Source organism: Dipodomys merriami, unplaced genomic scaffold (genome assembly GCF_024711535.1).
Source record: "Dipodomys merriami isolate MVZ:Mamm:240054 unplaced genomic scaffold, mDipMer1.0.p SCAF_20, whole genome shotgun sequence".
NCBI lineage: Eukaryota > Metazoa > Chordata > Mammalia > Rodentia > Heteromyidae > Dipodomys > Dipodomys merriami.
This window is the reverse complement of record NW_027203382.1, coordinates 6,473,045-6,500,859: the sequence shown is the minus strand read 5'-3', so window position 1 is coordinate 6,500,859 and position 27,815 is coordinate 6,473,045. Positions and strand designations below refer to the sequence as shown.

General features: G+C 37.8%; 1 protein-coding gene across 4 annotated transcripts in view; it reads right to left on the bottom strand.

Moving 5' to 3' along the window:
- Nucleotides 1-27,815, bottom strand: part of Chd1 (chromodomain helicase DNA binding protein 1) — a 93,985-nt gene that overhangs the window by 59,335 nt on the left and 6,835 nt on the right. For 3 of the 4 annotated variants that reach the window (XM_070031018.1, XM_070031022.1, XM_070031019.1), the window contains exons 3-4: nt 14,219-14,260; nt 590-791 (exon numbers count right to left, since the gene is read on the bottom strand). In XM_070031018.1, coding sequence (XP_069887119.1) covers nt 590-791; nt 14,219-14,260 — 244 coding nt within the window. The remainder of the gene's footprint in view (nt 1-589; nt 792-14,218; nt 14,261-27,815) is intronic. The other variant, XM_070031021.1, reaches the window with a different exon arrangement.

The window sequence follows — 27,815 nt, the reverse complement described above, 5'->3', positions numbered from 1 at the left end:
ATAAACCCTTAATATTCATCCCTGATTTTGTAGTGTTAGGGATGAACCCAGGTCCTCCACACAGAAAAACAGATGTTCTATCGCTATATCCTCAGCCTCAGAAAACTTGAACATTTTTGAAATTTCACCTCTGTCTCAGAAGAGGCAGAACTTTCTATGTTTGTAAGTACATTTTATTCTTGCTGTTTTAGTTAGATATATTAGTCCAAATATATTAACACAGGCTCAAGAATTAGTAAAAGTACAGGCTGGGAAGGCAGCTCAGTGGTAGAGTGCTTGCCTTGCATACATGAGGCCCTGGGTTCAATTCTTCAGCACCATATAAGCAGAAAACACCAGAAGTAATGCTGTGGGTCAAGTGGTAGAGCGCTAGCCTTGACCTGAAGAGCTGAGGGACAACGCCCAGGCACAGAGTTCAGGCCTCACGACCAACAAAAAAAATAAATTAAAAAAAAAAAAAAAGAATTACTAAAAGTACATTTAATGTTTAATTTTTCATTCTAGAAGCTCTACTAAGAATAGTATAAGCCAATGCTAGAAATTTGCCCAAAGTAATAAGAAATCTATTTTTCATTGATAATTTTATTACCTCTGCTCCATCAACTTTCGGTGGTTTGGCTTGAACTTTGTTTTCTCGGGATGTATCTGACTCAGATTCTGACTGACTGCCTGAGTCAGATCCAGAGTCAGAGTCACTGCTACCTGACTGGCTACTGCTTCCATCACTACTGCTTCCAGAACTTGAACCTGATCCCGAGCCTGAAGCTGACCCAGAATCATCATCCGACTGGCTAAAAGTTGAAAATAAACAGATTTCAAACAAAATTCATTAGGAATTTAATTTTTCTTAAAAGTAGAAAACTCAAGTCATTAAACATTTCATATATCAACTCTATGTGGCCAAATAGAAAAAGGAATATTAACTTTTAAATAACTCACATACATATTTGACAGATTAACTTCAGTTTTGGCTAAAAATAGGTTGGAATCATAATCATAATTAGCAAAACCTACCAAGTACAGAATCCTAGGCTATAAACTTAGACAAAACAAGAAATAGAACATATGCCTTTCGTTATGTGGAAAAACGAACTTTACAACTTTGGTGGGGTGGGGGGCTTAGGTGGGGGGTGGGGGGAGGATGGGAAGGGATGGGAAGGGGAAACAAAGGAGGAAGCTACAATGCTTGATAAGAAATGTACTCATTATCTTGCCCATGTAATTGTAACTCCCCTGTATAGTATTTTCACAATTAAAAAAAATTTTTAAAAAGAACATATGCCTTTAAAAGGCTAGCTGTAGTAATTATAAACTAGGAATAATGTCAAGAATTTGTTGCTGTACCAAGTAGATATGTATTTGTAGTTTCTACGTGCTTGCAAAATTCTACCTCTGAAGGGAGCATGGTGGCAGCGTGCTCTTCTAACTGCATTAACATAGGCTGTGGCAAGAGGAACGTGAGTTCTCAAGGCCAGCCTAAGCAACATAGCCACAACACAGCCAGACTCTTGTTTCCAACAAAATGCAAAGAGGAAAATAATATTTATAACTCCATTCTGTTATTCCAGGAGATTGCAATTTATTGTAATTAAGACACTATAATTAATTTGCTTTTTAAAAATAAGTTAACCATCTGAGAAAAATAAATCACTAAAATTTTTATGGTTCCACAGAAATAAACCTAAAATAACAGCAAATTCTCATGATATTCATAATTTCTACAAACAACCATAAGAAAACAATATCTCATCACAAAACTATTTAGTCCACTTCTAAATCTTGGTAGAAGGTAGTAAAAATACAGTTTAAAAATACTTGACTACACCTTCTTATTTTTATTTCCAAAGACATCTGTAGTAAACATCTGAATTACTGAGAATAAAGCATTAAATTACTGGCCACACAGTAGATTCAGCTTTTGACATGATTTCATGTTTTTACTACAGGCAAAAACAACATAGCAAACAGAGGCATCTTTAGTTCTTTAATTTTCAAAAGTGCCACCAGATGGCAGAATTGCTCTAAGAAACATTTTGCATGAAAACAAATTAGTAAGAGTTTGCAGAAAGGATTCTGAGTCTGCAAGTATAAGTTTAAAATTTTTAAAGTATAAACAAGCCATATCCATGTTTTTTAAATCTACAAGAATAAGTGTTCATTACTTCTAGGTTTATGCTACCAAATCAATTATACCATTATTTTTATTTTTGATCATGTGGTTGTAGCCTCTAAATGCCATTTAACTTTTTAAAAAGGATTGATACTTTCCCTGAATTCTTTGAAACGTTTTAACAAATGTATCAGAGAAGTCATCCTTCTTATATACAAGTCTCCATTAAGTCTCTAAGGATTTATTCAATTTTTACTGAGAACCGTTCATATATTAGGCATTGAGGACACTTAGATAAAACAAAGTCTTTGCCAATACAAGAAATTCTAACCTTGAGATGTGAACATTATGTTTAAGACAACTGATCTAAATAAAAAGTACCATGTTTAAAAAAAAAAAAAGTGCCAAGTTTGGTAGTACCGAAGAACATTCAGAATAAACTGGTATTAAAACTTCCTGGGTACTGGCTCCTCACTCCTATAATCCTAGCTACTTAGAAGGCTGAGATCTGAGGACCCACAGTTTGATGCCAGGCTGGTCAGGAAAATCTCTCAGATTCATCTCCAATTAACAACCAAAAAGTTGGGAGAGTGGAGCTGTGGCTCAAGTGGCAGAGTGCCAGCCTTGAGCAATAGTGCTCAGGCCCCAAGTTCAAGCCCCAGGAATAGCACTAAAAAAATGAAGAATTAAAAAAAAAAAAAACAGCTGGGTGCTGGTGCCTCACGCCTGTAATCCTAGCTACTCAGGAGGCTGAGATCTGAGGATCACAGTTCAAAGCCAGCCTGGGTTCCAATTAACCAGCAGAAAACCAGAAGTGGCTCTGTGGCTAAAGTGGTAGAGTGCTCACAATGACCTTGAGCTGAAGAGCTGAGGGGCAGTGCCCAGGCCCAAAGTTCAAGCCCCATGACTGACAAAAAAAAAAAAGAAGAAAGGGAGAGGGAGAGAGAGAGAAAGAGAGACAGACAGACAGAGACAAAGAGAAAGGGAAAGGGAAAGGGAAAGAGAAAGAGAAAGGGAAAGGGAAAAGAAAGAGAAAGAGAAAGGGAAAAGAAAGAGAAAGGAAAAAGAAAGAAAATAAAGTAATAATAATGCCACTGTATAATATACCAGAGAAGAATGTATGGTCAGCATGCAATACAAATACTCATGTTTACTGTAGCACTATTTAATAGCTAAGTAATAGAATCAGCCTATGTATACCCATTAGCAGATTAATAAACAATTGTACACAGCCACACACATAATGGAAGAAAATATACACACCAATGGAGTATTATTTGGCCTTAAAAATTGAAATTAAGTAATTTTCAGAACATGGACAGAATTGGAGATTATGTTAAATGGAGTAAACCAGAGAGAAACAGTATCAGCGGGGTGCTGGTAGTTTACATCTGTAATCCTAGCTACTTGAAAATGAAAACAGAAGCTTGTGGTTCAAAGCTAGCTTAGATAGAAAAGTTCTCACAATCTCCTTCTCAATCCATAGCTAAGTGAACTAACTGGTGCACACCTATCATCCTCAAGTTATGTATAAGACTGAGACTGGGAGGATCTGTCTACATGAGACTAGGTTCAGAAGGAAGCTGGACAACACAGTGGCATGAGCCTACTACAGTGGTCTCAGCAACTGTAGTTAAAGTAGGAGAATCACAGCTCAGGTACTTACCTAGGCAGGAAGTTAAGACCCTATCCTAAATATAATGACTGGAAAAACAGGACCAAAAGGCATGATTCAATAGTAGAGAGCCAGTTTTGCAAGTTCAAAGCCCTGAATTCAAACCCTAGTACAAAAAAAAAAAAAATTCAAATGAACAGTGGAGATGATTGGAGAGAAGAGGAAGTGAAAAAAGGAAAACCAAGAGAGGGGACATATGATTGAATTATATTGTATGTACATCTGAAAAAGACATAATGAAACCCATTCAAAATAATTCATAGGGGCTGGGAAGGTGGCTCAGTGGTAGAGTGCTTGCCTTGCATGCATGAGGCCCTGGGTTTGATGCCTCAGCCCCACATAAGCAAAAAATAAATAAATAAATAAATAAATAAATAAATAAATAAATAAATAAATAAATAAATAAATAAATAAATAAAAGCTGGAAGTGGTGCTTTGGCTCAAGTGGTAGAGCGCTAGATTTGAGCTGAAGAACTGAAGGACAGCGCCCAGGCTCAGAGTTCAGGCCCCACAACTGGACCCAAAATAATAATAATAATAATAATAATAATAATAATAATAATAATAATAATAATAATGCATAGAGAAAAGAGGGAAGGGGGGAAAAGAGGTAGGAGAAGGGAGAGGAGGGGAAGAGAGGGAAAGCGGAGGGGAATACAGAACAAAAAATAGTTCTTTGCAGATTTTTTTGCATTTATGACAATATGCGTTTGGCTATTTGTTCTCATCAACCAATGTAAACATCTACGAAGTTTTAAATTTATAATCATCTACCTCTAGATCTTGAGATCTAGATTCCCTTCCACACTAAAATAAATTATAGTTCCTCTGAGAAATGGAAAATTTTAAGGCTGTGACAGGAAAGGTACAAACTGAACCTAAACAATCTTACTGTGCTAAAATTCAAATAATCAAATAATCAAAAACAACAGAATGGAAGTGGTGCTTTGGCTCAAGGGGTAGAGTGCTAGCCTTGAGCTGAAGAGCTGAGGGACAGCACACAGGCCCAGAGTTCAAGTCCCATGACCCACAAAACAAACAAACAAACAAAACGAAAAAAACAGAAAAAAATGAAGGCACGTCAAAAATATACAGGAGGGAAAAGATTTAAGAGCCAATATAAATACTATATAGAAATGTAACAATGAAATTCCCCTCTAAACAAAAAATGTAATCTAATAAAAAAAATAATAATAAAAAGAGTCTCCTGGCACTGGTGGCTCATACTTGTAATCCTAACTACTCAGAAGGCTGAAATCTGAGGATTGTTGTTAAAAAGATAGCTGGGGCAAGAAAGTCCATGAGACTTTTATCTCCAATTAACCATCAGAATTCCAGAAATGTGGCTGTGATTCAAAGTAGTAGAGCACTAGCCTTGCCCAGGCCCAGTGTTCAAGCCCCATAAATGACAAAACAGAAAAACAGATGCAATGTGAAGAAGCTTTCATTGGCCAAATAGAACTTGAGTAACAAAATGAAGATAATAAAAGATTATTAAGAACATTAACTCCATGCCTATAATCCTAGCTACTCAGGGGGCTGAGATCATGGTTCAAATCCAGCCCAGGCAAGAAAGTCCATGAGAATCTAAACAGAGCGCTAGCCTTGAGCTTGAGGGGAAGGGCAGTCAGTGCCCAGGCCCAGAGTTCAAGCCCCATGACCAACCACCCCCTCAAAAAAAAGGAATAGAATGGAAACTGTGGAGTCTTTTCTAATAGGTGACTCAGATACACAGAATAGGGTCTGATAGAGCTTGGAATGCCAAGTGATATACGTGGACAGAGTAGTAGTATCAGGAAAGTACCACTTTGCATTCCTCACAGAAATACTGGTAAAAGGTGGAAATCAACTATAGATTCTAAATCTAAAGGTAAGACTTTTTTTAAGTAAGATAATTACACAGCCTCAAAGTATCTTCTCACAAGTTGCAATTAGCTGTAATGAAAAAAAGTAAAAAAACTCTGGAGAAACCAGACAATACCCTGTCCTAGTGATTAAAAAAAAAAAAAAAAAATGTAGCAACACTAGGGAGAAAAACCAGTCTCATAAGGACAAGAATCACGTGTGATACGGAAAAAGGAAAATAGGACATGAAGGGAACAGGCAGAATATCAGGGATGTGGAAAGAAAAAAAGGGGCTAGGAAAAGATGATAAACTGGATGAAAAACACCAAGTTAGTTATATGCATGTATGAAAATGTCATAAGTAAACAATTACTTTGAAAAACGGAAATACACTAGAAAGAAAAAAAGTAGCAACACTATAGGGATGACAGACAACAGAAGATTCTAGATGTGAGAATAAGGGATAACTAATCTAGACTTAATAAAGCTCTAATTTTTAAAATGCATAAATTAATATGCATGTTTCAAAACAAATAATCTCAGACACACATAAAGATTAAAGGAGATTAAAGTGACATGTCAACTGCAATGCTGTCTTACACTAGGAACTAACAAAGATTGAATGACTGACCACATTGAAATACAAACTGAAGATTAAGATATTGCATCAATGTAAACTTTGCTGCATATATTACTATACAGGCCTTATAGAAAAGAACACTTTCGGGGCTGGGAAGGTGGCTCAGTGGTAGAGCGCTTGCCTTGAATGCATGACGCCCTGGGTTCGATTCCCCAGCACCACATAAGCAAAAAGGAAAAAGCTGGAAGTGGCGCTATGGCTCAAGTGGCAGAGTGCTAGCCTTGAGCTGAAGAGCTGAGGGACCGCGCCCAGGCCCAGAGTTCAGGCCCCACAACCGGACCAAAAATAAAAAAAAATAAAAAAATAAAATAAAATAAAAAAATAAAAGAACACTTTCATTTTAAAAAAATACAAAGAAGGGCTGAGAAGGTGGCTCAGTGGTAGAATGCTTGCCTGCATGCTTGAGGCCCTGGTTTCAATTCCTCAGCACCACATAAGCAGAAAAGGCCAGAAGTGGTGTTGTGGCTCAAGTGGTAGAACGCTAGCCTTGAGCTGAAGAGCTCAGGGTCAGCACCCAGGCCCAGAGTTCAAGCCCCCCCGAGCAACAACAACAAAAATACATACAAAAATGTAAGAGACATGACTTTTGCAACTAGTATTATATATGTGTGTATAAATATGCTAAACTTCCCTCCCCAATGGTATAAACCCTGCTTTCATTGTATTTGATGTTGGTATAATTTGTGGAGGGGAAGGACAAAAACAAACCATTTAAATAGGGATACAGGTGGACCCATTGCAACAATGAGACGTACAAGTCATTATGTCAAAAAACAAACTTTACAACTTTGGTGGAGGGGAGGGATGGGAAGGAGGGGGAATAAAAATAAGAAATTTTTTTAAAAATCTAATACCACTCATGATTTAAAACTCAGTAGGCCAAGGGGCTCATTCTCAACTTGACAAACAAATATCTACAGAAAACCCTCCACCTCTATGCTTAATGACACAAAACTGGAAGCCCTCCCACTTAAAACAATTCACTCATGTATAGTCTTACCACTCCTTTTCCACACTGTATTTGAAGGTATAGCTAATAAAATAATACTATGAAATAAGAGAATAAAAAACAATAAATAAATAAATAAGCAAGCAAGCTAAAGTGAGTATGATGGCTCACACCTGTAATCCCAACTACCCAAAGGGCAGAGAGATTGGAAGTATTACAGTTCAAAATCAGCCCTAAGCAAAACCACAAAACTATGTAAATAAATAAAGGGATAAAAATCTATTACTATAAAGATAAAAATTAGTGAATCTGAGCAAGGGCACAAAAAGCGATTAATTTATTTTTACAAATTCTGTAATCTGAAAACAATTCAAAAATTTAAAAATAAATTTAAAAATAATTTAGATTTCTACTATCTCAAGTTTCCTTCAGTAACATTCGATGCTGTACAGTTTTATTTGCAGGTAATAAAAGGTAAAGATGAGAAAATTTAAAAGCCAGAGAATAAGCAAATAACCATTAGTGGCATAAGAAATAATAAATGCAATATGTAACTAGTCAATAAATTGGCTGAATGGTAGAAACAAATGTAGAAACAGACAAAAGAATAAAAATAAGCAAACAAAACCCATTTAAGAAACTTGAAAAAAGTGTTAAAAGAAATTAAATGAAAGTTGCCTCAGCAACAACTGGATAAATTACCATGTGTCTCCTTTTCCTTACTAATAGAAATCTTAATGTATAGTCAATTAATGTAAGGTTAAACAGCACAAACTTCCTGTACAGCTAAGAACTTAAGTTATGACAAATGAGACATGTGCAGAAGTGTTCAGATGTGCTTCCCAGAAGGACATCCACTCAATGGCAGATGACTCAACTTGAAGGTGCTCCCTTTATTAAATCTTCCAGTTTTCATTCAATGTTTATAGTCAGAAGCAGAAAAAAAGATGGGAAAGTTCTCAAAATTCTCATCTGGATAGTTTAGTATAGAAGCCAAGGTTCTTTTTTGTTTGTTTGTTTTGTTTTGTTTTTGGGGTTCGGTCATGGGACCTGAACTCTGGGCCTGGGCACTGTCCCTCAGCTCTTCAGCTCAAGGCTAGCACTATACTACTTGAGCCACAATGCCACTTCCGGCTTTTTTCTTTTTTGCTTATGTGACGCTGAGGAATTGAACCCAGGGCCACAGGCATGCAAGGCAAGCACTCTACCACTGAACCACCTTCCCAGCCCCAAAGCCAAGATTCTTAATAACTTGAGGGACTAAAAATAAATAACATTCTCTTCAATATAATCATGAAATCTACTTCTTAAAATTTGAGATTTAAAAGGTTAAAAAAATTAAGTTCAAAATTATCCATGCTAGAGCCATAATAACAAAAACAGCTTAGTAATGGCGCAAAAAACAGATCCAAAGACCAATGGAACAGATTAGAAGATCCAGAAATAAAATCACACACCTTTAGTCAGCTTATATTTGACAAAAGAGCCAAAGACATACGGTGGAAGAAACAGCCTCTTCAACTATTGGTGGTGGGAAAACTGGGCAACCACATGCAGAAAACTACAAGTGGACTTCAGCCTGTCACCATGCACTAACATCAACTCAATGGATTAAAGACCTTAACATCAAACCTGAAACTCTAAAACTATACTGCAGGACAGTCCCAGGATCACAACAAATTGGAGAGATTCAACAAATGGGACTATCTTAAAAAAGTTTCTGCACAGCTAAAGACAGAGCTACCAAACTAGAAAGACAGCCAACCAATTGGGAATAAATATATAAATATATTTATTTTTTTATTTTTCTTTTGGTCAGTTGTGAGGCCTGAACTCTGGTCCCTCAGCAACTCAGCTCAAGTTAGCTGCAGTCGGAAAATAATTCATGTCTTATTTATCAGAACCTAAGCGCTTAGCTGTACAGGAAGTTTGTGCTGTTTAACCTTACATTAATTGACCATAAATTAGGATTTCTATTAGTAGGGAAACGGAGACACATGGTAAGTCATCCAATTGTTGCTGAGGCAACTTTCATTTAATTTCTTTTAACACTTTTTTCAGGTTTCTTAAATGGGTTATTTTTATTTTTGTCTATTTCTATATTTATTTTTAGCATTTGGCCAATTTATTGCCACTTGAGTCACAGCACCACTTCCAGCTTTTTCTGCTTATGTGGTGCTAAGGAATCGAACCCAGGGCCTCATGCATGCAAGGCAAGCACTCTATACTAAGCTACCTTCCCAGCCCCTAGGAAAAATGTTTACCAGGAACATATCAGACAAAGGCCTAATATCCATTATATACAGGGAACTCAAAAAACTAATCCTTCCCAAATCTAACAAACCAATCATTATTTGGGCAAGGGAACTAAGAAAGACTTCTCAGAAGACGAGATAAAAATAGCAAAGAAACACATGAGGAAATGTGCATCATCCCTGGCAGTAAAGGAAATGCAAATAAAAACAACCCTGAGATACCATCTTACCACAGTCAGAATGGCCCATATTCTAAATTCAGCCACCAACATATGCTGGAGGGGATGCAGAGAAAGAGGAACCCTATTGCATTGCTGGTGGGAATGTACACCAATACAACCACTTGGAAAGCAGTCTGTAGGTGCCTCAGAAAGCTAAATATAGACATCCCCTATGACCCAGCCATACCACTCCTAGGCATCTACCCTGAGCAACAGGAAGCAGGATACAAGGACACATGCACCTCCATGTTCGTTGCAGCACTATTCACAATAGCCAAGATATGGAAACAACCCAGATGCCCCACTACGGATGAATGGATCCAAAAATTATGGTACCTATATACAATGGAATATTGCACAGCCATTAGAAAGGACAAAATAATGGCATTTTCACAGGGAAATGGATGTAACTAAAACAAATCATTTTGAGCAGGGTAAGCAAGCACAGTCTCCCTGATATGTGGATGTTAAATTCAAAATGAAAGGAGATATGACAAAGTAAACAGGACTCAAGAAACAAAGGACCTCTACTTAATTGTCATATCATTTCTAAATGACTCCATGTTCTTGACCACATATATGGTAAATACATGTGCACATCTGAGAGAAGCTAGGAAGAGGGCACAGAGCAGAGGGAAACAGGCAAATATACAATAGAGAGGCCCATCAGAAAACAAACTAAGCAACTCAAGGGCAGCAACTGGGACAGAAGGGAATGAGAGGGAAAGAGGAAACAGCTTACACTAAGCAAAAGGAAAGAACTGTACACATCATCCAATATGAAAGAAATAGTTGTACTGTCAAAGCTTATAGAATTCATAAACTTTTAGACCATGATAATAACAATTTGCCTTGTGAAGGTTAAAATGTGTGTGTAACCCTAAGTATCACTATCCCACAATACTGTGAAATTTATGTAATCAATCACAATAAAAATTATTTTAAAAAATGATCCATGCATTACATATAAATATTTTGATTCTGTACTTATGGTTTCACTAAGAAAATTGCTTTTCATATTCTAACCTGCATCAATATTACCATCTCTCCCAAATTTTAAAATTGTATATTCCAGAGTTTGTGGTAAAGCCACCACTATACCTGATTTGGGACTCTTAGTTACCTTTGTTTTCTGGGATAAAAACTTGACCTCTAACTTTGCAACTTAATCTAAAACCATTCTATTTCTATTCTTTATTTGTGCCTACTTCCTTCAGTCTTGCAATTTGCCATGCTTCTTTTCCATCTCCCAGCCTTGGTACAAGTAGCTATAACTACCGACAAAGTTTGCTAATTATCTCATATCCTCTTCCCTAGTACCCTATTCATCCTTCACTTCTCAAGACATGCTTTTCCTAGACCTCCCCTACAGAGAGGGGAATACTTCAGGCATTGGGCATTTAATATAAACTAAATAAGTACAGGACTGGGTACTGGTGGCTCATGCCTGTAATCCTGGCTTTACCCAGGAGGCTGTTATATGATGATGGTGGTTGAAAGTCAGAAGTCTTCCCAGGCAGAAAAGTCTGTGAAACTTATTCCCAATTAATCATCACAAAAGTGAAAGTGGACCTGTGGCTCAAGTGGCAGAGCACCCAGAGCTCAAGGACAGCACCCAAGCCCTGAGTTCAAGACCAAGAACTGAAATGACACCTATTGACCTCCCCCAAAAAGAGCACAGGAATGTTTTTACATAACAAGTGACTTAATTATTAGTACTTTACCCGACTGAATTTTTTTTTAATTGGTCATGGGGCTTGAACTCTGGGCTTGGTTGCTGTCCCTGCGTTCTTCAGCTCAAGGCTAGAAGCTCTACCACCTGAGCCACAGCACCACTTCCAGACTGAATATTTTTAATAGATCACTAATACTATCTTTTCTTTTATTTTTATTCAAAAGCACTTTAAAGCCTAAATCTCCCACACAAATTCTCATTCAAGTTTCTTTCATTAAATAACTTGAGGGTTTTTTTTTTTTATTGTTTTTGTCTTCTTCTTTCCTCAAAGTCAACTAATTTGAAACGATTAAATCTAAATGACTTTGGAGCCAAGGGCCAGTGGCTAACACCTGTAATCCCAGCTACTCAGGAGCTGAGATGTGAAGGCCATGCTGCAAAGCCAGCCCAGGCAGTAAAGTCCATGAAAAACTCCAATTAACCACAAGAAAATCAGAAGTGGAGCTATGGCTCAAAGCGCTAGAGTGCTAGCCATGAGCGAAACAGCTCAGGGTCAGCGCCAAGGCACTGAGTTCAAACCCTACAGCTGACCAAAAACAAAAAAAAAAAAAAAAAAACCAACTTGGGAAGAATCAGAAAATCTTGATACACTGAGTGCTTCCCACATGGCCAAAACTGCCTAAAACCAAGTGAGTGACAATGGTTCTATAGATGAGACCCTTAACTCTTTAACTCACAAATCACCTTCCCCAAACAAATGTCTAATACTTAGAATTTTTCATACATTTATATAATCTGGTTTGTTCCTATGGTATTTTTTCTCATTTTTTTCCAGTTGTGTCATTTTTTAAATGTATTAGTTCTATAGTTTACAAAATATTTTCATACTGCTTTTTATTTTATCTAATAATGAAAGTATTCTTTTTTGGGGGTCGGGTCGTGGGGCTTGAACCCTGGACCTGGGTGCTGTCCTTCAGCTCAAGCAAGACTAGCACTCTAGACTAGCACTCTAACACTTAAGCCACAGCGCCACTTCCAGCTTTTTTCTTTTTTGCTTATGTGGTGCTGAGGAATTGAACCCAGGGCCTCAGGCATGCAAGGCAAGCACTCTACCACTGAGCCAAATTCCCAGCTCCAATGAAAGTATTCTTGAATGCATGTAAAGGATTTCCTTCTTAAAACCTTTTCATAGAAAGCCAATTCTTCCAATGTTCTGATTCACAGCAAGTTACCACTTAATTTCAGCTGCAACCAAATTCCTACCTAGTTCCAATCTCAACTGAAACTCGTCCTAAACTAGGCAAACCAAAACTGATTTCCTACACAATTATACTGGTTGACTGTGTGTGCCAGGCAAATTGAGCTATACATAAGTCAAGGAACTGTTTTTATTATTCCACAGGACAGTTTGCTAAATTCTCTTGTTGCCTTCCCTCTGTCATAATAGGTAAGTGCCAATGCCATTTAAAATAATTGCTTTGAGATTCTTTTTAAAAAGAATTTTTGAGGGGCTGGGAAAGTGGCTCAGCAGTAGAGTGCTTGCCTTGCATGCATGAGGCCCTGGGTTCAATTCCTCAGCACCACATACACAGCAAAAGCTGGAAGTGGCACTGTGGCTCAAGTGGTAGAGTTCTATCCTTGAGCTGAAGAGCTCAGGGACAGCACCAAAGCCTAGATAGAGTTCAGGCCCCATGACCGACCAAAAAAAAAAAGAAGAAGAAGAAGAATTTTTGAAAGATATGTGAGGGAAAATTAAGGGCTAACTGGATGGTATTTTAAGCTCAACTACAATTTTTTTCACGATTTACAGCCCTTTCTTGTCATTGTAACTATGTTTATATTTGTACAACCATTACATAAGCTTTGGCTTTCTGCCACATGGAAATATACCTCAAAATTCTGGCAAGATAAAAAGATATAAACTGTATAAACCATACTGTCTGACACTTAATAGAAGTCTAATATTGATAGCTTAATAGCTATTACAGAAAAGGACCATTCATCTTTCTCCTAAATGGAAGATAAAAATTACTTCAAAAAAACCTGCTTTGGGCTGGGAAGGTGCTCAGTGGTAGAGTGCTTGCCTTGCATGCATGAGGCTCTGGATTCGATTCCTCAGCACCACATAAGCAGAAAAAAAAGCCAGAAGTAGCCCTGTGGCTCAAGTGGTAGAGTGCTAGCCTTGAGCTGAAGAGCTGAGGGACAGCGCCCAAGCCCAGGGTTCAGGCCCCACGACCGGACCCCCCCCCAAAAAAAAAAAACCTGCTTTATGGGGCTGAGAAGGTAGCTCAGTAGTAGAGTGCTTGTCTTGCATGCATGAGGCCCTGGGTTCAATTCCTTAGTACCACATAAGCAGAAAACTCTGGAAGTGGTGCTGTGGCTCAAGTGACAGAGCGCTAGCCTTGAGATAAAGAGCTGAGGGACAGCGCCCAGGCCCAGAGGTCAGGCCCCACGACTGACAAAAAAACAAAAACAAAAAACTGCTTTAGGTGTTCTTTCTAGGACTATGATAATTTTAAATATTCAGAAAATGTCTATGACTAAACCAATACACATACCAGAATCTTCAAAATAGTATAATAAAAAGAGAGTAAAATGGTTACTAGTTGTACTATGTATCAGACATAATATTTTTGTTTAATCTTTTCATATACGTATTATGAATGAACAAATGAGATTCAGAGAAGGCTAAGTGTAAAAAGCAAATTTCAACACAAATACACAAATCTCATATACATACATAGAAGTGAGAATATTCAGAAAAAGGAAAAGTAGGAAGATGGAAGTAATTTGTTTTGAAACAATATTCCTTAATGTTTGGTTCACAAAAAACTTATTCATAGCCTACCTTCTATCTCTCCTCTTCCACTGGTATTTCGGTTTCTTTGCCCTGTAGAATTAGACATGCACCTCAAGTTTTGGCTAACAAATACATGCCAATCAAGCCAAAGATAAAATTTCCAATTATCTCTTTCAGCTAGATGTGGCTATGTGAACAGGTTTTAGTCAATGTGATATGACCAAAAGTGAAGTATCATTTATATAATCTTAATATGTAATCTTATATAATCTATCCTCCTCCCCATTAACATCCCTTTCTGGTGGATGAAAATAACCTTAACTATGTAACTGGAAGCCACATGTTAAAGATAGCAAAGCTGTATGTCCCTCCCCCATGGTATAACCCCTGCTTTCACTGTATTTGATGTTGGTATAATTTGTGGAGGGGAAGGGAAAAAACAAATTGTTTAAATAGGGATACAGGTGAATCCATTCCAACAATGAGATGTACAAGTCGTTATGTGGAAAAACAAACTTTACAACTTTGGGGGAGGGGGCTGGAGGTGGATGGGGGGGAGGATCAAAAGGGATGGGAAGGGGAAACAAAGGAGGAGGCTATAATGCTTGATAAGAAATGTACTCATTATCTTGCCCATGTAATTGTAAACCCTCTGTACAGTATTTTCACAATAAAAAAAAAAATTTTTTAAAGATATCAAAGCTGTCTGACTGGAGGTGGCGCTGTGGCTCAAGTGGTAGAGCGCTCACCTTGAGCTGAGGGACAGCACCCAGGCCCAAAGTTCAAGCCCCACAACTGACCAAAAAACAAAACAAAACAAAACAAAACAAAAAAAGCTGCCTGACTAGCCAGGAAACCAGGATAACCTCCATGGGTAGAACTCACTTGACTGCGAAAAGGAAGTAACTGCATCTGAGCCCCTTTGTTTAGAGAATTTTAGAAAAGAACTATACCTGGTTGGCTAATAAACTATACACTAAACATTTTTGAGAGATCTTTTGTATAAATAGAATCTGAACTCACTTGCTCATCCCATCAACAATTATTGGGTATAACTTTGTACTAGGGATAAAACCCAAGGAAAAGAAAAAAAACTTTTGCAGAGATTCTATTCAGAAACTCCAAGCATTCTACCACTTAAATATGCCCTTTGTTTTTTAGATTGAGTCTCAAATTAACTTTGGTGAGACGTAACCCTCCAACTTCCTCTTACCAAGAAGCTGAGATTACAGGTGTGCACCAACATTCTCTCTCTCTCTCCCTCTCTTTCTCTTTCTCTCTCTCTCTCTCTCTCTCACTCACACACACACACACACACACACACACACACACACACACACACACACACACAAACTCTATACAAATCAAAAGTATTTAAAAAAAAAAGCCACCTATAATTCTAGTTACTCAGATGGCAGCAATATGAGAGAGGTCACAGTTCAAAGCCAGCCCAGGCAGGATAGACCATGAGACTCTTATCTCCAATTAACCAACAAAATAAAAATAAAAATAAGGAAGTTGTTTTGAATGCTCTAAACTATGAATCCAATGCAAAATTGTACAAAAGCAGCTTTCCTTTAAAGTATAATAAATTCTATCCCCTGAAGTCTTTAAAGAAATGAGAATGTAACTGCCAGAAAGGGATGGTATAAAGGTTAACTTTTAGCATAACCAATTTAAAAAATATCTAGGTTAGTGGATTCGTGGTGTTTAATCTGAGGTTCAGCTTCAAATTTTTGTGTGTGTCTGTATTTTATTTTTGTTTGTCAAAACAAACAAACTCAGGGCCTGGGCACTGTCCCTGAGCTCATTTATTCAAGGCTAATGCTTAGCACTTTGAGCCACATTGCTGGGCCACTTCTGGTTTTCTGGTGGTTAATTTGAGATAAGAGCCTCATGAACTTTCCTCCACTGGCAGATTTCAAACCATGATTTTCAAATCTCAGCCCCCAGAATAGCTAGGATTACAGGTATGAGCCACCAGTACCAACTTATTTTTGGTTTTTAATAAGTTCACAGAATGACCATGTAAGCTTTGTATACATACAGTTAAGTGACATACAGTTAAGTGTCACTGAAGCTTTATAAAATACATGTGATTACGATATCAATGACTATTTACAACCACCATGCAGAAGGCCAACACAAGGCCAACACAAGACAAGTGGAAGAGAGTAGCAGGTAGGAGTTGTGAGATGAAATTAGACTGTTATGAGGTGAAATGTGCTGAAGGTTTGTGAAAAAATATACATTGGGGGGAGGCATGGTCATTCCATCGCCACTACTTTTGTACATGCTTAAAGGTACATTTAGTATTAGAGTTAAAGCTTTTAAAATGTTTAGATTCTTTTAAGTTTAACAAATACTGCTACTAAAAAATAAAGTACCCAGAGCAATATGACTTTTTTGTCGGTTGTGAGATTTGAACTCTGGGCCTGGGAGCTGCCCCTCAGCTCTTCAGCTCAAGGCGAGCGCTCTACCACTTGAGTCATAGCACCACTTCCGGGTTTCTGGTGGTTAATTGGAGATAGAGTCTCAGAGACTTTCCTGCCCAGGCTGGCTTTGAACCATGATCCTCAGATTTCAGCCTCCTGAGTAGTTAGTTAAAGGCATGAGACACCGGCACCCAGCTAACAATATGATTTTCAAAATTCTACAATTATTTATAATTTTGTATTTCATCAGTCTACACATATTCTAGTGGGTGTATGCTGCATACAAGAAAAAAATCTGGGGCTGGAAAGGTAGCTCAGTGGTAGAGCACTTACTTGCCTTGCATGCATGAGGCCCTGGGTTGGATTCCTCAGCAAAAAGAAAAAAAAAAAAGCCAAGAGGAGCGCTGTGGCTCAAGTGATAGAGCGCTAGCCTTGAGCTGAAGAGCTGAGGGACAGCGTCCAGACCCAGAGTTCAGGCCCCACGACTGGACCCAAAAAAATAAAAAATAAAAAATAAAATTTCTTTTTGGCAATACAAGAGTTCGAGCCCAGGGCCTCCCTCTTGCTAGGCTCTACCATTTGAGCCACCTCTTTATGCTCTTTTGCTTGAGCTAATTTTTCAGACAAGATCTTTATGGTTTTTGCCCAAACACGGCCAGAGATCCTGTTACCTATGCCTCCCACCTATCTGAATCACAGGTATATACCTCCATTTTGCAATGTTGGGGGTCACTTGGGTTGGCCTCAAACTCTAATCTTCCTAATCTTAATCCAAGGATCTCTACATCCCATTTTGCTGAAATGCAAAGCACATTTAATAGTCCTAAATTTTAAGATTTCCTAGGCTTTAAATGATCTCTTAAAGAAAATCAAACAACAAAAAAATTATAAACTTTCACTCTAATTTTAGGCCTGACTATGGATGTCAACCATTTGTCATTATGATCAAACCTCTCTTCTACACTTGAACTACTACTACACTTTGACTCCTTGCATTTGCCAAATCTAGCTGCCACAACATGTATTTGTAAAGATGGCCTCTGGATTATAATTATTAGAGAAGAAACTCAAATTTTAGAGTTCCATGGTATCTACTAAATAGTAGTTACTCAATCATCTAAATTAATGCTTTGAGGGCAAACAAAGTATTTCTGAAAGCAACAACAGAGCTGAGAAGTAGCTATTCCAAGTCATTTTTATTAAGGGTACCCACTAATTTTTGTAACATTCAATTTGTATTCAATTTGTATGTCAATGGTAACTTAGCTAATAATCTAGCCACACCTCAGAAGCTTTTGAAAAGTTAACCTAATGTTAACTTTTAACAAAGTAGCCATTTCATATCACAATGAAACACATTAATATACTTGGAATTAAAAAGTTACTCTTAAACAGTTACTTAAATATATTATGTTGATTCTGGTGCAGTAGATAACTGGGGTCTCTCCCTAAAACTAGTGTTTCTGTCCATTTCATTTACATGGAGAATACGCTTCTACCCTTTACTAGGCTTCCTTTGTTCTTTTTCTTCCACCGGGAACTAAGCCACACAAAGACTTCAACTTACTATTGAATAAACCTCAGAGTAAAGAACTGCAAGGCTAGCAGTCCAGATACGTTCTCTTTATACAAACTTTTGTCTCCATCACTCATCTGAATAAATACCATTGGTTCTTCCTTCCTCTCCAAACTACAATTGTTATCATTAAGATTAGAAAAGTTGCCAGGCACTGGTGGCTCACACCTGTAATCCTAGCTACTCAGGAGGCTTAGATCTGAGAGTTTGAGGTTTGTGTTTTGAAGCCAACGGAGGAAGTAAAGTCCATGAGGCTCTGATCTCCAATTAATCACAGAAAAAGCACGGAAGTGGCACTGTGGCTCAAGTGGCAGAGAGCTAGCCATGAGCAAAAGGAGCCCAGAGACAGCACCCAGGCCCAGAGTTGAAGCCCCAGGACCAGAGGGAATTAAAAAAGTTTAAAACTTTACAAAAATTGTCCTGTAATTCAATACAGTATTCTCTTCTGCTTTGTCCTCACTTGTTTGCCTATATGGTACCCTAATTCTGAATAAATTTTAGCTGATTATATATGTAAACTGGTCCTACCATTATTACCAAGAGGTTAGGAACCTCCAGCCCTTAGGCCACTTAAGGACCCCAAAAATCACTCGGTACATAACTGAACAGATACATAAGATTCTGATATGTTTACTTATATAACTCATGGCTATTTATCTGCACTGAGATTTTGTATGGCCTGGAACAAAATTACAAATTACCGGGGCTGGGAAGGTGGCTCAGTGGTAGAGCGCCTGCCTTGCATGCCTGAGGCCCTGGGTTCAATTCCCCAGCACCACATAAGCAAAAAGAAAAAAGCCGGAAGTGGCAATGTGGCTCAAGTGGTAGAGTGCTAGCCTTGAGCTGAAGAGCTAAGGGACAGTGCTCAGGCCCACAGTTCAGGCCCCACGACCGGACCCCCAAAAAAAAAAATTACAAATTACCAAATGGCCCCCCGACAGGGGAAAAAAATGTAGTACAACCCTGGATCTAGATTATAATAACCTTTCAACAAGTTTATTTGTAATCTTAAAACATGATAAGATGTTGCAGGTTGCAATATTTCCTATATATGCATATGCATTTTACTTTGATTACAATTTTTCTGAAAGGCCTGTTAAAATGAGAATTATGACTCAGTAAATCTGATATACAAGGAGACTTTTAGGGTAAAAGAAGGATCCCAGGATGTAGTACGTAGTACAACAAATGAATCTAAAAAATTGTGACATAATCACATTAAAAAGTGGGAGGAAATGAACTGAGTTAATTTTGGAAGACAATGGTCTGAGTAGATATAATAAGGCTAAATATAAAATACATACACAGCCGGGCGCTGGTGGCTACGCCTGAAATCCTAGCTACTCAGGAGGCTGAGATCTGAGGATCGCGGTTCAAAGCCAGCCCGGGCAGGAGAGACCGTGAGACTCATCTCCAATAAACCACCAGAAAACCGGAAGTGGCGCTGTAGCTCAAGTGGTAGAGCACTTGCCTTGAGCTGAAGAGCTGAGGGACAGCGCCGAGGCCCAGAGTTCAAGCCCCACGACCGACAAAAAAAAAAAATACATACAGTGTTCTAGTTGCTAAAATTTAGCAATTATTTATACAATATGATATAATCACAATTCAAAAAGTAGGGAAAAAATGAACTGAGTTAACTTTAGAAGACAATGGTCTGACTAGATACAAGTCTAAATATAAAGTACATGGTAATTCTAGTTGGTAAAATAACTTAATAATTAGTAATAAATAGTTTACTGTAGTGTGGCCAAAATATTCTCAAACTGATATATATATAAATATATATATATACATATACATATACATATATATATACACACACACTATGTTGAATACAAGTGCATAGATGTTGGTTGGATAGTGGGAATTATGCTTTTCACTGTTGGACAGAGAAGTCATAAAAGGTGTGGGTGGTTAGAATTAGCCTTATAGTATAGCATTCACAGTGGGAGTTATCAGGATGTACCCATGCCTACTTTATACACACATACATACACACACAGATAAATAACTATAAATGTGTAGATATACATAGACTTGTAATATATACATATATTGCCTAAGTTTGTCTGCTTTATTTGCTGACAGGGCCTAGAAGTAGTGACACCTGAACAAAATATGCACATACAACACACAAACTTTATTTTCTAATACTGTTCTATAATAAAAGGAACCAAGGCTCCTTGGAAAACTGCTGATTTTAGGGCTTCCCAAGGTCAAGGTTTAATTTCTTTGAGCGACAAAATAACTTACTGTACTATACCTCAAGTGTAAAATATATACACAAATAAATGCAGATTATCAAAATTCTAGCTGACATATGTAATGCTACTCAACACAATAGGGAATATATATTAATTAACACTCAATGTCATCTAGAGTAGAATAAGGTGCCGTGACTTCCAAAATTACAGTAAATAAGAAAATTGATACACTGAAGAAACCTGACAATTCACTGAGAACATTAACCAGTTCAGTTCCCTATATCATGTGTTCAGGATACTTTATTACTGTAGTTATCTTTTCTAAAAACTAAGAGCCCTAGTTTATCTGAATAAAAACAACAAATTCAGATTTAGTGACCTTCGACAATTTATCTTGAAAAAACTTAATTAAGGCCACGAAAAAAAAAGACAGAAAATCATACAGATGAAAGGAGACTGAGGGGCAGGGAAGGTGGCTCGGAGGTAGAGTGCTTGCCTTGCATGCATGAGGCTCTAGGCTCCACTCCTCAGTACTACATAAGCAGAAAAAGCCCGAAGTGGCGCCATGGCTCAAGTGGTAGAGCACTAGCCTTGAGATGAAGAGCACAGGCCCAGTGTTCAGGACCCACAACCGCAGGGGGGTAAAAAAAGACAGAAAGGAGACTGAAGAGATTTAACATGCGATTTAACATGAGATTTAACATGAAGAGATTTAAATGCGATGTAAGCCAGGGTGTTGGTGGCTCACATCTGTAATCCTAGCTATTCAGGAGGCTGAGATCTGAGGATCACTTTTCAAAGCCAACCCAGGCAGGAAAGTCTGTGAGACTCTTCCCCCCCCCCCCCCAGTTGTGGGGCCTGAACTCTGGGCCTGAGCACTGTTCCTCAGCTCTTCAGCTCAAGGCTAGTGCCCTACCACTTGAGCCACAGCGCCACTTCCGGATTTTTTCTTTTTTCTTATGTGGTGCTGAGGAATCGAACCCTCAGGCATGCAAGGCAAGCGCTGTACCACTGAGCCAACTTCCCAGCCCTGTGAGACTCTTATCTCCAACAAACCACCAGAAAACTGGAAGTGGCACTGGGCTCAAGTGGTAGAGCACTAGCCTTGAGCTGAGGAGCTTAGGGACAACACACAGGCCCAGGAGTTCAAGCCCTATGACCAGCATAAATAAACAAACTAACTCACTCTAGACTAAATCTAGGAACACACACACAAAAAAAGACAGCAATGCAATGTAAAACAAAATTGTGCAATCTAGTGAAAGATGGTATTTTTTAATGTCTGTAACCCTCATTTCCTAATCTGGAAGTGGGAATGGTAACACTTGAAATAACCCAAGTAATATATGTGCTTCATACTTGATTCAGTAAGAATAAAAGCTTATTATACTAACTGGTAGCCACTTACACATTCTTGCTGGAATAATCCATGACAGTGTTCTTGGATATTACCAGAAAATAAAAAACATATATAACATCAATAACCGGAAGGAAGGAAGGAAGGAAGGAAGGAAGGAAGGAAGGAAGGAAGGGAAGGGAAGGGAGGGAAGGAAAGGAAAGGAAGGAGGGAGAGAGAGGAAGGAAGGAAGGAAGGAAGGAAGGAAGGAAGGAAGGAAGGAAGGAAGGAAGGAGAGAGAAAGAGAAAGAAAGAAAGAGAAAGAGAAAGAGGAGAAAGGGAAAGAAAGACTCCAGATAAACAACTTCATAAAGACACATGAATTTGATAAGTGTAAAAACCATTTAGAAATCGTTTAAAAATTAAGATTCTGATTCAGCAGGTCTGGAATAAAGTCCCAAACTCTGTATTTCTAATAAACATTAACACTGATGGTCCAAGAACCACATCTGGAATTATATTTTATGTATTTTTAAATTTTCCCATAAAAAAGGTAAAAAAAATTCCCATTTCTTTCCACAAAAAAAGAAAAGAAAACAAAACAAAACAAAAAACATTCATTCACACTCTCACTATTGGTATTATTTCCAATACCAGAGTTTGAACTCAGCCTCATGATTGCTGGTTTGCTTGCTTGGCTGGGGCTCTACCAATTTGGCCGTATCTCCAGCCCAGATGGGACTGGTTCTTTTGGAGTCTAAAGCACCTTTCTGCTGTGCTTGCTTCAAAAACTTCATACTCTAGATCTAAGCCTCCAGAATAGCTGGAATTACAGGCTAGAGGTGTTGACACCTAACAGATTTTTTTTTTTTTTTTTTTTTTTTGGTCATGGGGATTGAACTCTGGGCCTGGGCTCTGTCCCTCAGTTCTTTAGCTCAAGGCTAGTACTACCACTTAAGTCACAGCGCCACTTCTGGTTTTCTGGTGGTTTATTAGAGTCTCACAGACTTTCCTGCCTGGGCTGGCTTTGAACAATGATCCTTAGATCTCAGCCTCCAGAGTAGCTAGGATTACAGGCATGAGCCACCAGTGCCTGGCCAGAAATATTTTTTAAACACAGATATAAGCCACCTGCTGTCAAGAACTCAAAAGTAATGTTAGGCACCATAACAAATGGGTAATTTCACCAACCTAAAGTGCCTGCACATTATCTTAGGTATGTATGTACATATGCATGTATGTATGTGTACATGTGTGTGTACCCCCCACACACACACGGAGTGGGAAAGCAAAAACTGTGGCCGAAAATGAAGTAATACACAATTCTCATATCTTCGACAGTTAAAAATAAGTCCAAATACAGTAAGTAACCTTAACCATAACTAAATTCTCTGAGATTTGTCATTTGGCTAAATTCTATTGTGGAGACAGTAACCTATTACTTAAGCTCCTGTGAAGCAGTATATTGAGATTTCAAGAAAAAAAATTATTATAAGCAAGGGTTCTATAGTACAATACAGGATATTTAAGAAAGAAAAACAGGAAAAGATAAAAAGTACATATTGAACTGAGATACAGGGATTACAAAAAAACTGAAATGTAAAGGAATCATTCTTTCCTGAAGTGAATGATACTAGAGGGAATTTTAACAACTAGTTTCCAATGAATGATTTCTAAGCAACCTAGCTTTGTGATTTCATATTTTCCTATCTTCCTAAAAGTGCCTCTAGTATAATTTTTGAGACTTAGTAGTGAAGGACAAAAATAAAAAGGCTATAAGTAAATATAAACCAAATGAGGTAACTACTTTAATGAGCAATGCCTTAAAAATAAAAGTTGTTTTAAATTTTTTTAGTTTAAGTAAAAAGCTAGCTTTTACAGTGAGAAATCATTATCATATATATATATATATATATATATATATATATATATATATATATATATACACACACACACACACACACACAAATCTCAGCACTCAGGAAGCTGAGGCATGAGCTACAGTCCAGGCTACTTAGTGAGATAGTATCTGGAAAATTAAAAAATTACACAGTGGTATCCAACCAGATAAAAGATACAGAGTGAAAAAGATAACTTGTAGCCATATGTAAGTGGTAGATACCTGTAATTCCACTACTCTGGAGGCTTAATGGGCTACATAAGAGATTCGATGCCAATCTGAGGTACATAGTGATACAAACTCAAAAAAACCCAGGTCAGGGGCTGGGAAGGTGGCTCAGTGGTAGAGCGCATGGCTTGCATGCCAGAGGCCCTGGGTTTGATTCCTCAGCACCACATAAGCAAAAAGAAAAAAGCCGGAAGTGGCGCTGTAGCTCAAGTGGTAGAGCGCTAGCCTTGAGCTGAAGAGCTGAGGGACAGCGCCTAGGCCCAGAGTTCAGGCCCCGCGACCGGACCCAAAAAAAACAAAACAAACAAACAAAAAAAAACCCAGGTCAGCCGCATCTATAATCCTAGCTACTTGGGAGACTGAGATCTGAGGATCACAGTTCAAAGCCAGCCCCGGGCAAGGAAAGTCCATAAGACTCTTATCTCCAATAAACCTCTAGAAAACTGCAATTGGCGTTGTGGCTCAAGCAGTAGAGCGCTTGCCTTGAGCTGAAGAGCTGAGGGATAGCGCCCAAGCCTGGAGTTCAAGCCCCACGACCAACCAAAAGAAAAAAACAAACCCAGGTTTGTTCAATGGTAGAGTACTTGCCTAATAATATGTGCAAGGTCCTGGATCCTATCACCTAACAAAAAAAGGGACCTGTTAAGGTTGAGTTCATGGTCCTTAAATTTAACACATCATTTATAGAATTTAGAGCTTCTCAAAGCATTTAATTTGTGTGTGTGTGTACAGGGCTGGGATCAAACCCACAATTTTGGATTTTAGGCAAGCTCTTAACTACTGAGCCATATGATCAGCATCAGATTTTAATAATCTTTTCCTCCCTCCTTTCTCTGCCCCACCTCCTCTCTTTCTTCCTTAGAATACTTGGGTTTCAATCCAGAACCTTGGAGTCACATATCCAAACCTGTCTACATTTGGTTATTTTTCAGCTAAGATCTGTTGTTTCTGGCCCAGGCTGGCCTCCAAACACAATTTTCCAACCTATGTCTCCTAAATACCTTCTGATTACAGATATGCATCATCATATCTGGCCTATATACTTAGAGAAGGCCTCCATAACATTTTTAGTCCATTCTGGAAAATAACTATGAGCCATCTCTGAGATTATGGAATTATATGTATTAATCACCTCCACCAGCAGTCTTTTAGTTCAATCTTAATTTTCAGAGTAGATTTTTAATTATTTTTACTTTGTCAATAATGGGGACCTTATACTTACTAGATAGGTACACTTTACTTAATTCATGCCTCCAACTTCACATATTCTTTTTAATGGGCATAATGGTTGTATAACAAATAACAATGTTTGTGGAATACTGTGCAAAATTCAATAAATGCACACAATATTAATAATCAGATCAGAGTAATTATCATGATTTTCATTCAGAACATTTCCACTGATCACATTTCCAACTCACTGCCTACAACTACTTCTTCCTTAAAACATTTAAAAAGTTGTGACCCAAAGGTTCTTAAAAATAAAACTTAAATTATTTTCTATAAGCCAAAGAAACTGAGCAAAATACAGAGCCCTTCCTATCTTTGTAAATATAAAATTTACACACATATTTAAGACATGTATGCTATGCATTAACACTAATTTTTTTAAGCTACAAAACAAAGAATTCAAGGGCTGGGAAGGTGGCTCAGTGGTACAGTGGTTGGCTTGCATGCATGAGGCCCTGGGTTCGATTCCTCAGCACCACATAAGCAGAAAAAGCCAGAAGTGGCACTATGGTTCAAGTGGTAGAGTGCTAGCCTTGAGCTGAAGAGCTGAGGGACAATGCCCAGGCCCACAGTTCAGGCCCCACGACCCAAAAAAGAAAAAAGAATGCAGGCTAGGGCTTTTGAGCTTCCCTAGTATGTGCAAGTCCCTGAGTTAATGTCCAGCATGAATTTTTTTAAATAGTAGACTAAAAGTAATAAAATATTCTAAGAATCAGATTAATAGAATCTCTAAAGGTACTAGACATGGTATTACATGCTTGTAATTACAGTACTCAGGGGACTCAGGCAGGGGGCTGATAAGTTCTAGGCCTACTAAGGCAACACTGCAAGATCCTGTCTAAAAACAAAAAAATTTCATTAACAACTATGGATTAACTGTAAATGGTTAAACTACTAAAGGTGCATCATCAACATTTTTCCTACTCTGTAGGAGTTATTCAAGAAGCTATACACATGTAGAGATTAAAATAACTATATTAAATTCTTGTAAATATAAAACATACTTATAAATTATTGAAATTTTCATCAATGGGCAAGCAATACAAGCATGTATTGGTCATCTAAAAGTAAACAAAATGTGATCACATATTTCAATTACTTTCCAATGATTTATTTCATCATTCGAAGTGTCATCATTCATTTTCAAATTTAAATGGAAAAAAATGTGGACTACCAGATGTACCCTACTGACAGAATGCTTATCTAACATGCACAAAGCCCTAGGTTTGATCCTCAGAATAGCAAAAAGAAATAGGCAATGTGGGAGTAAGGGGTAGGAGGTGGGAGGGTTGAGAAGGAAACAAGGAAAAATGAAATAAATTAGAAAGAAAATTAAAATTTTAAAACATTTAACCATAATTTCAAATACTCTTGTCACAAATAATACAAGTCCCCACAACTAGAAATTAATGCTCTGAAATCCTCCAACACTATCTTGAGAAAGCTCAGCTTCAGTTACATAAAACTTTGTGTTGAGTGCAAACAGTTGTACAGGTGCATCCTGACCTATATATATATGTATTTTTTTTTTAGTAACTAAGTCTCAAAGTTATCAGTTATGGCATAGAAAAAAAAAAAAACCTATTTTCCTGAGTACTCATTCTACCCAGAAGGAATCAACTCCTTACAAACACATTTTATGTATATAAAAAGCTAATGCACCAACGAAAAAGGCCAAACACTAATTCTACTTCATTTCATAAATTCCAGTGGAAGAAAGGAAATTCTAAAGCAAAATACATTTTTAAATGCTTAGCCCGTAACAATTCAAATTTTGCTTAAACTACTTAACTTTAACTTACTTAGTTTAAACTAATGTGTATCAACTAAGAGCAGAGTATTCCTCATTACTCTTAGCATTTGCAGAAAAATTTTCGTTTTCACAAGAAAATCCCTGTCTGTAAAATTCACATCCCAGTCTTTTAAATAGGTACTATCTCTTTCTCTGAAGAGAAAGGAAAGGAACTATAACAAATGAAGAGCAAAGAAATACATAGCAAAACTCTAAGGAAAAAAAATGAATGCAAAGTAAGTCTTTCTTCCTGAGAAACTCCAAAGTGGATGTAAACTGCAAGGCAGATGTAACTCCTTAACCAAGTCTCAAGCACACAAAACTATATAAAAGTATATTGAGTATAATAAGTAATTCAAAATAATTCCATAAATATGCTTTGCAATTACTTAAAAGTATCATAAAGAACACTTTAGCCAGGCACTGGTGGCTCACGCCTGTAATCCTAGCTACTTAGGGACTGAGAGCTGAGAAAGCCAGACCAGTTAGGAAAGTCCATGAGACTCTTATCCAATTAACTACCAAAAAAAAAAATTTAAAACAAGTGGAACTGTGGCTCAAGTGTCTACTAACCTTGGGTAAAAGCAGCTCAGGGACAGCACCCACATGGAGGTCAAAAAAAAAAAAAAAAAAGATACTTTGCTGGGCAATATAGGTTGAAACTGTTGTAATCCTGGCTATATATGATCAGGGGATCTAGAGAGAGGGTGGGGAGTTTGTTAGGCTGCATCTTGACCAAGGGCTAAAACTGTGGTTTTTGTTGGTCATCCCAGTGACATGAGAAAACACAAATGGGAAGATCACACAAGGCCAGCCCAGGAAAACTCTATCTCAAAAATGGTTAATTCAAGGAACTGGGAAGGTGGCTCAGTGGTAGAGCGCTTGCCTTGCATGCCTAAGGCCCTGGGTTCGATTCCTCAGCACCACATAAGCAAAAAGAAAAA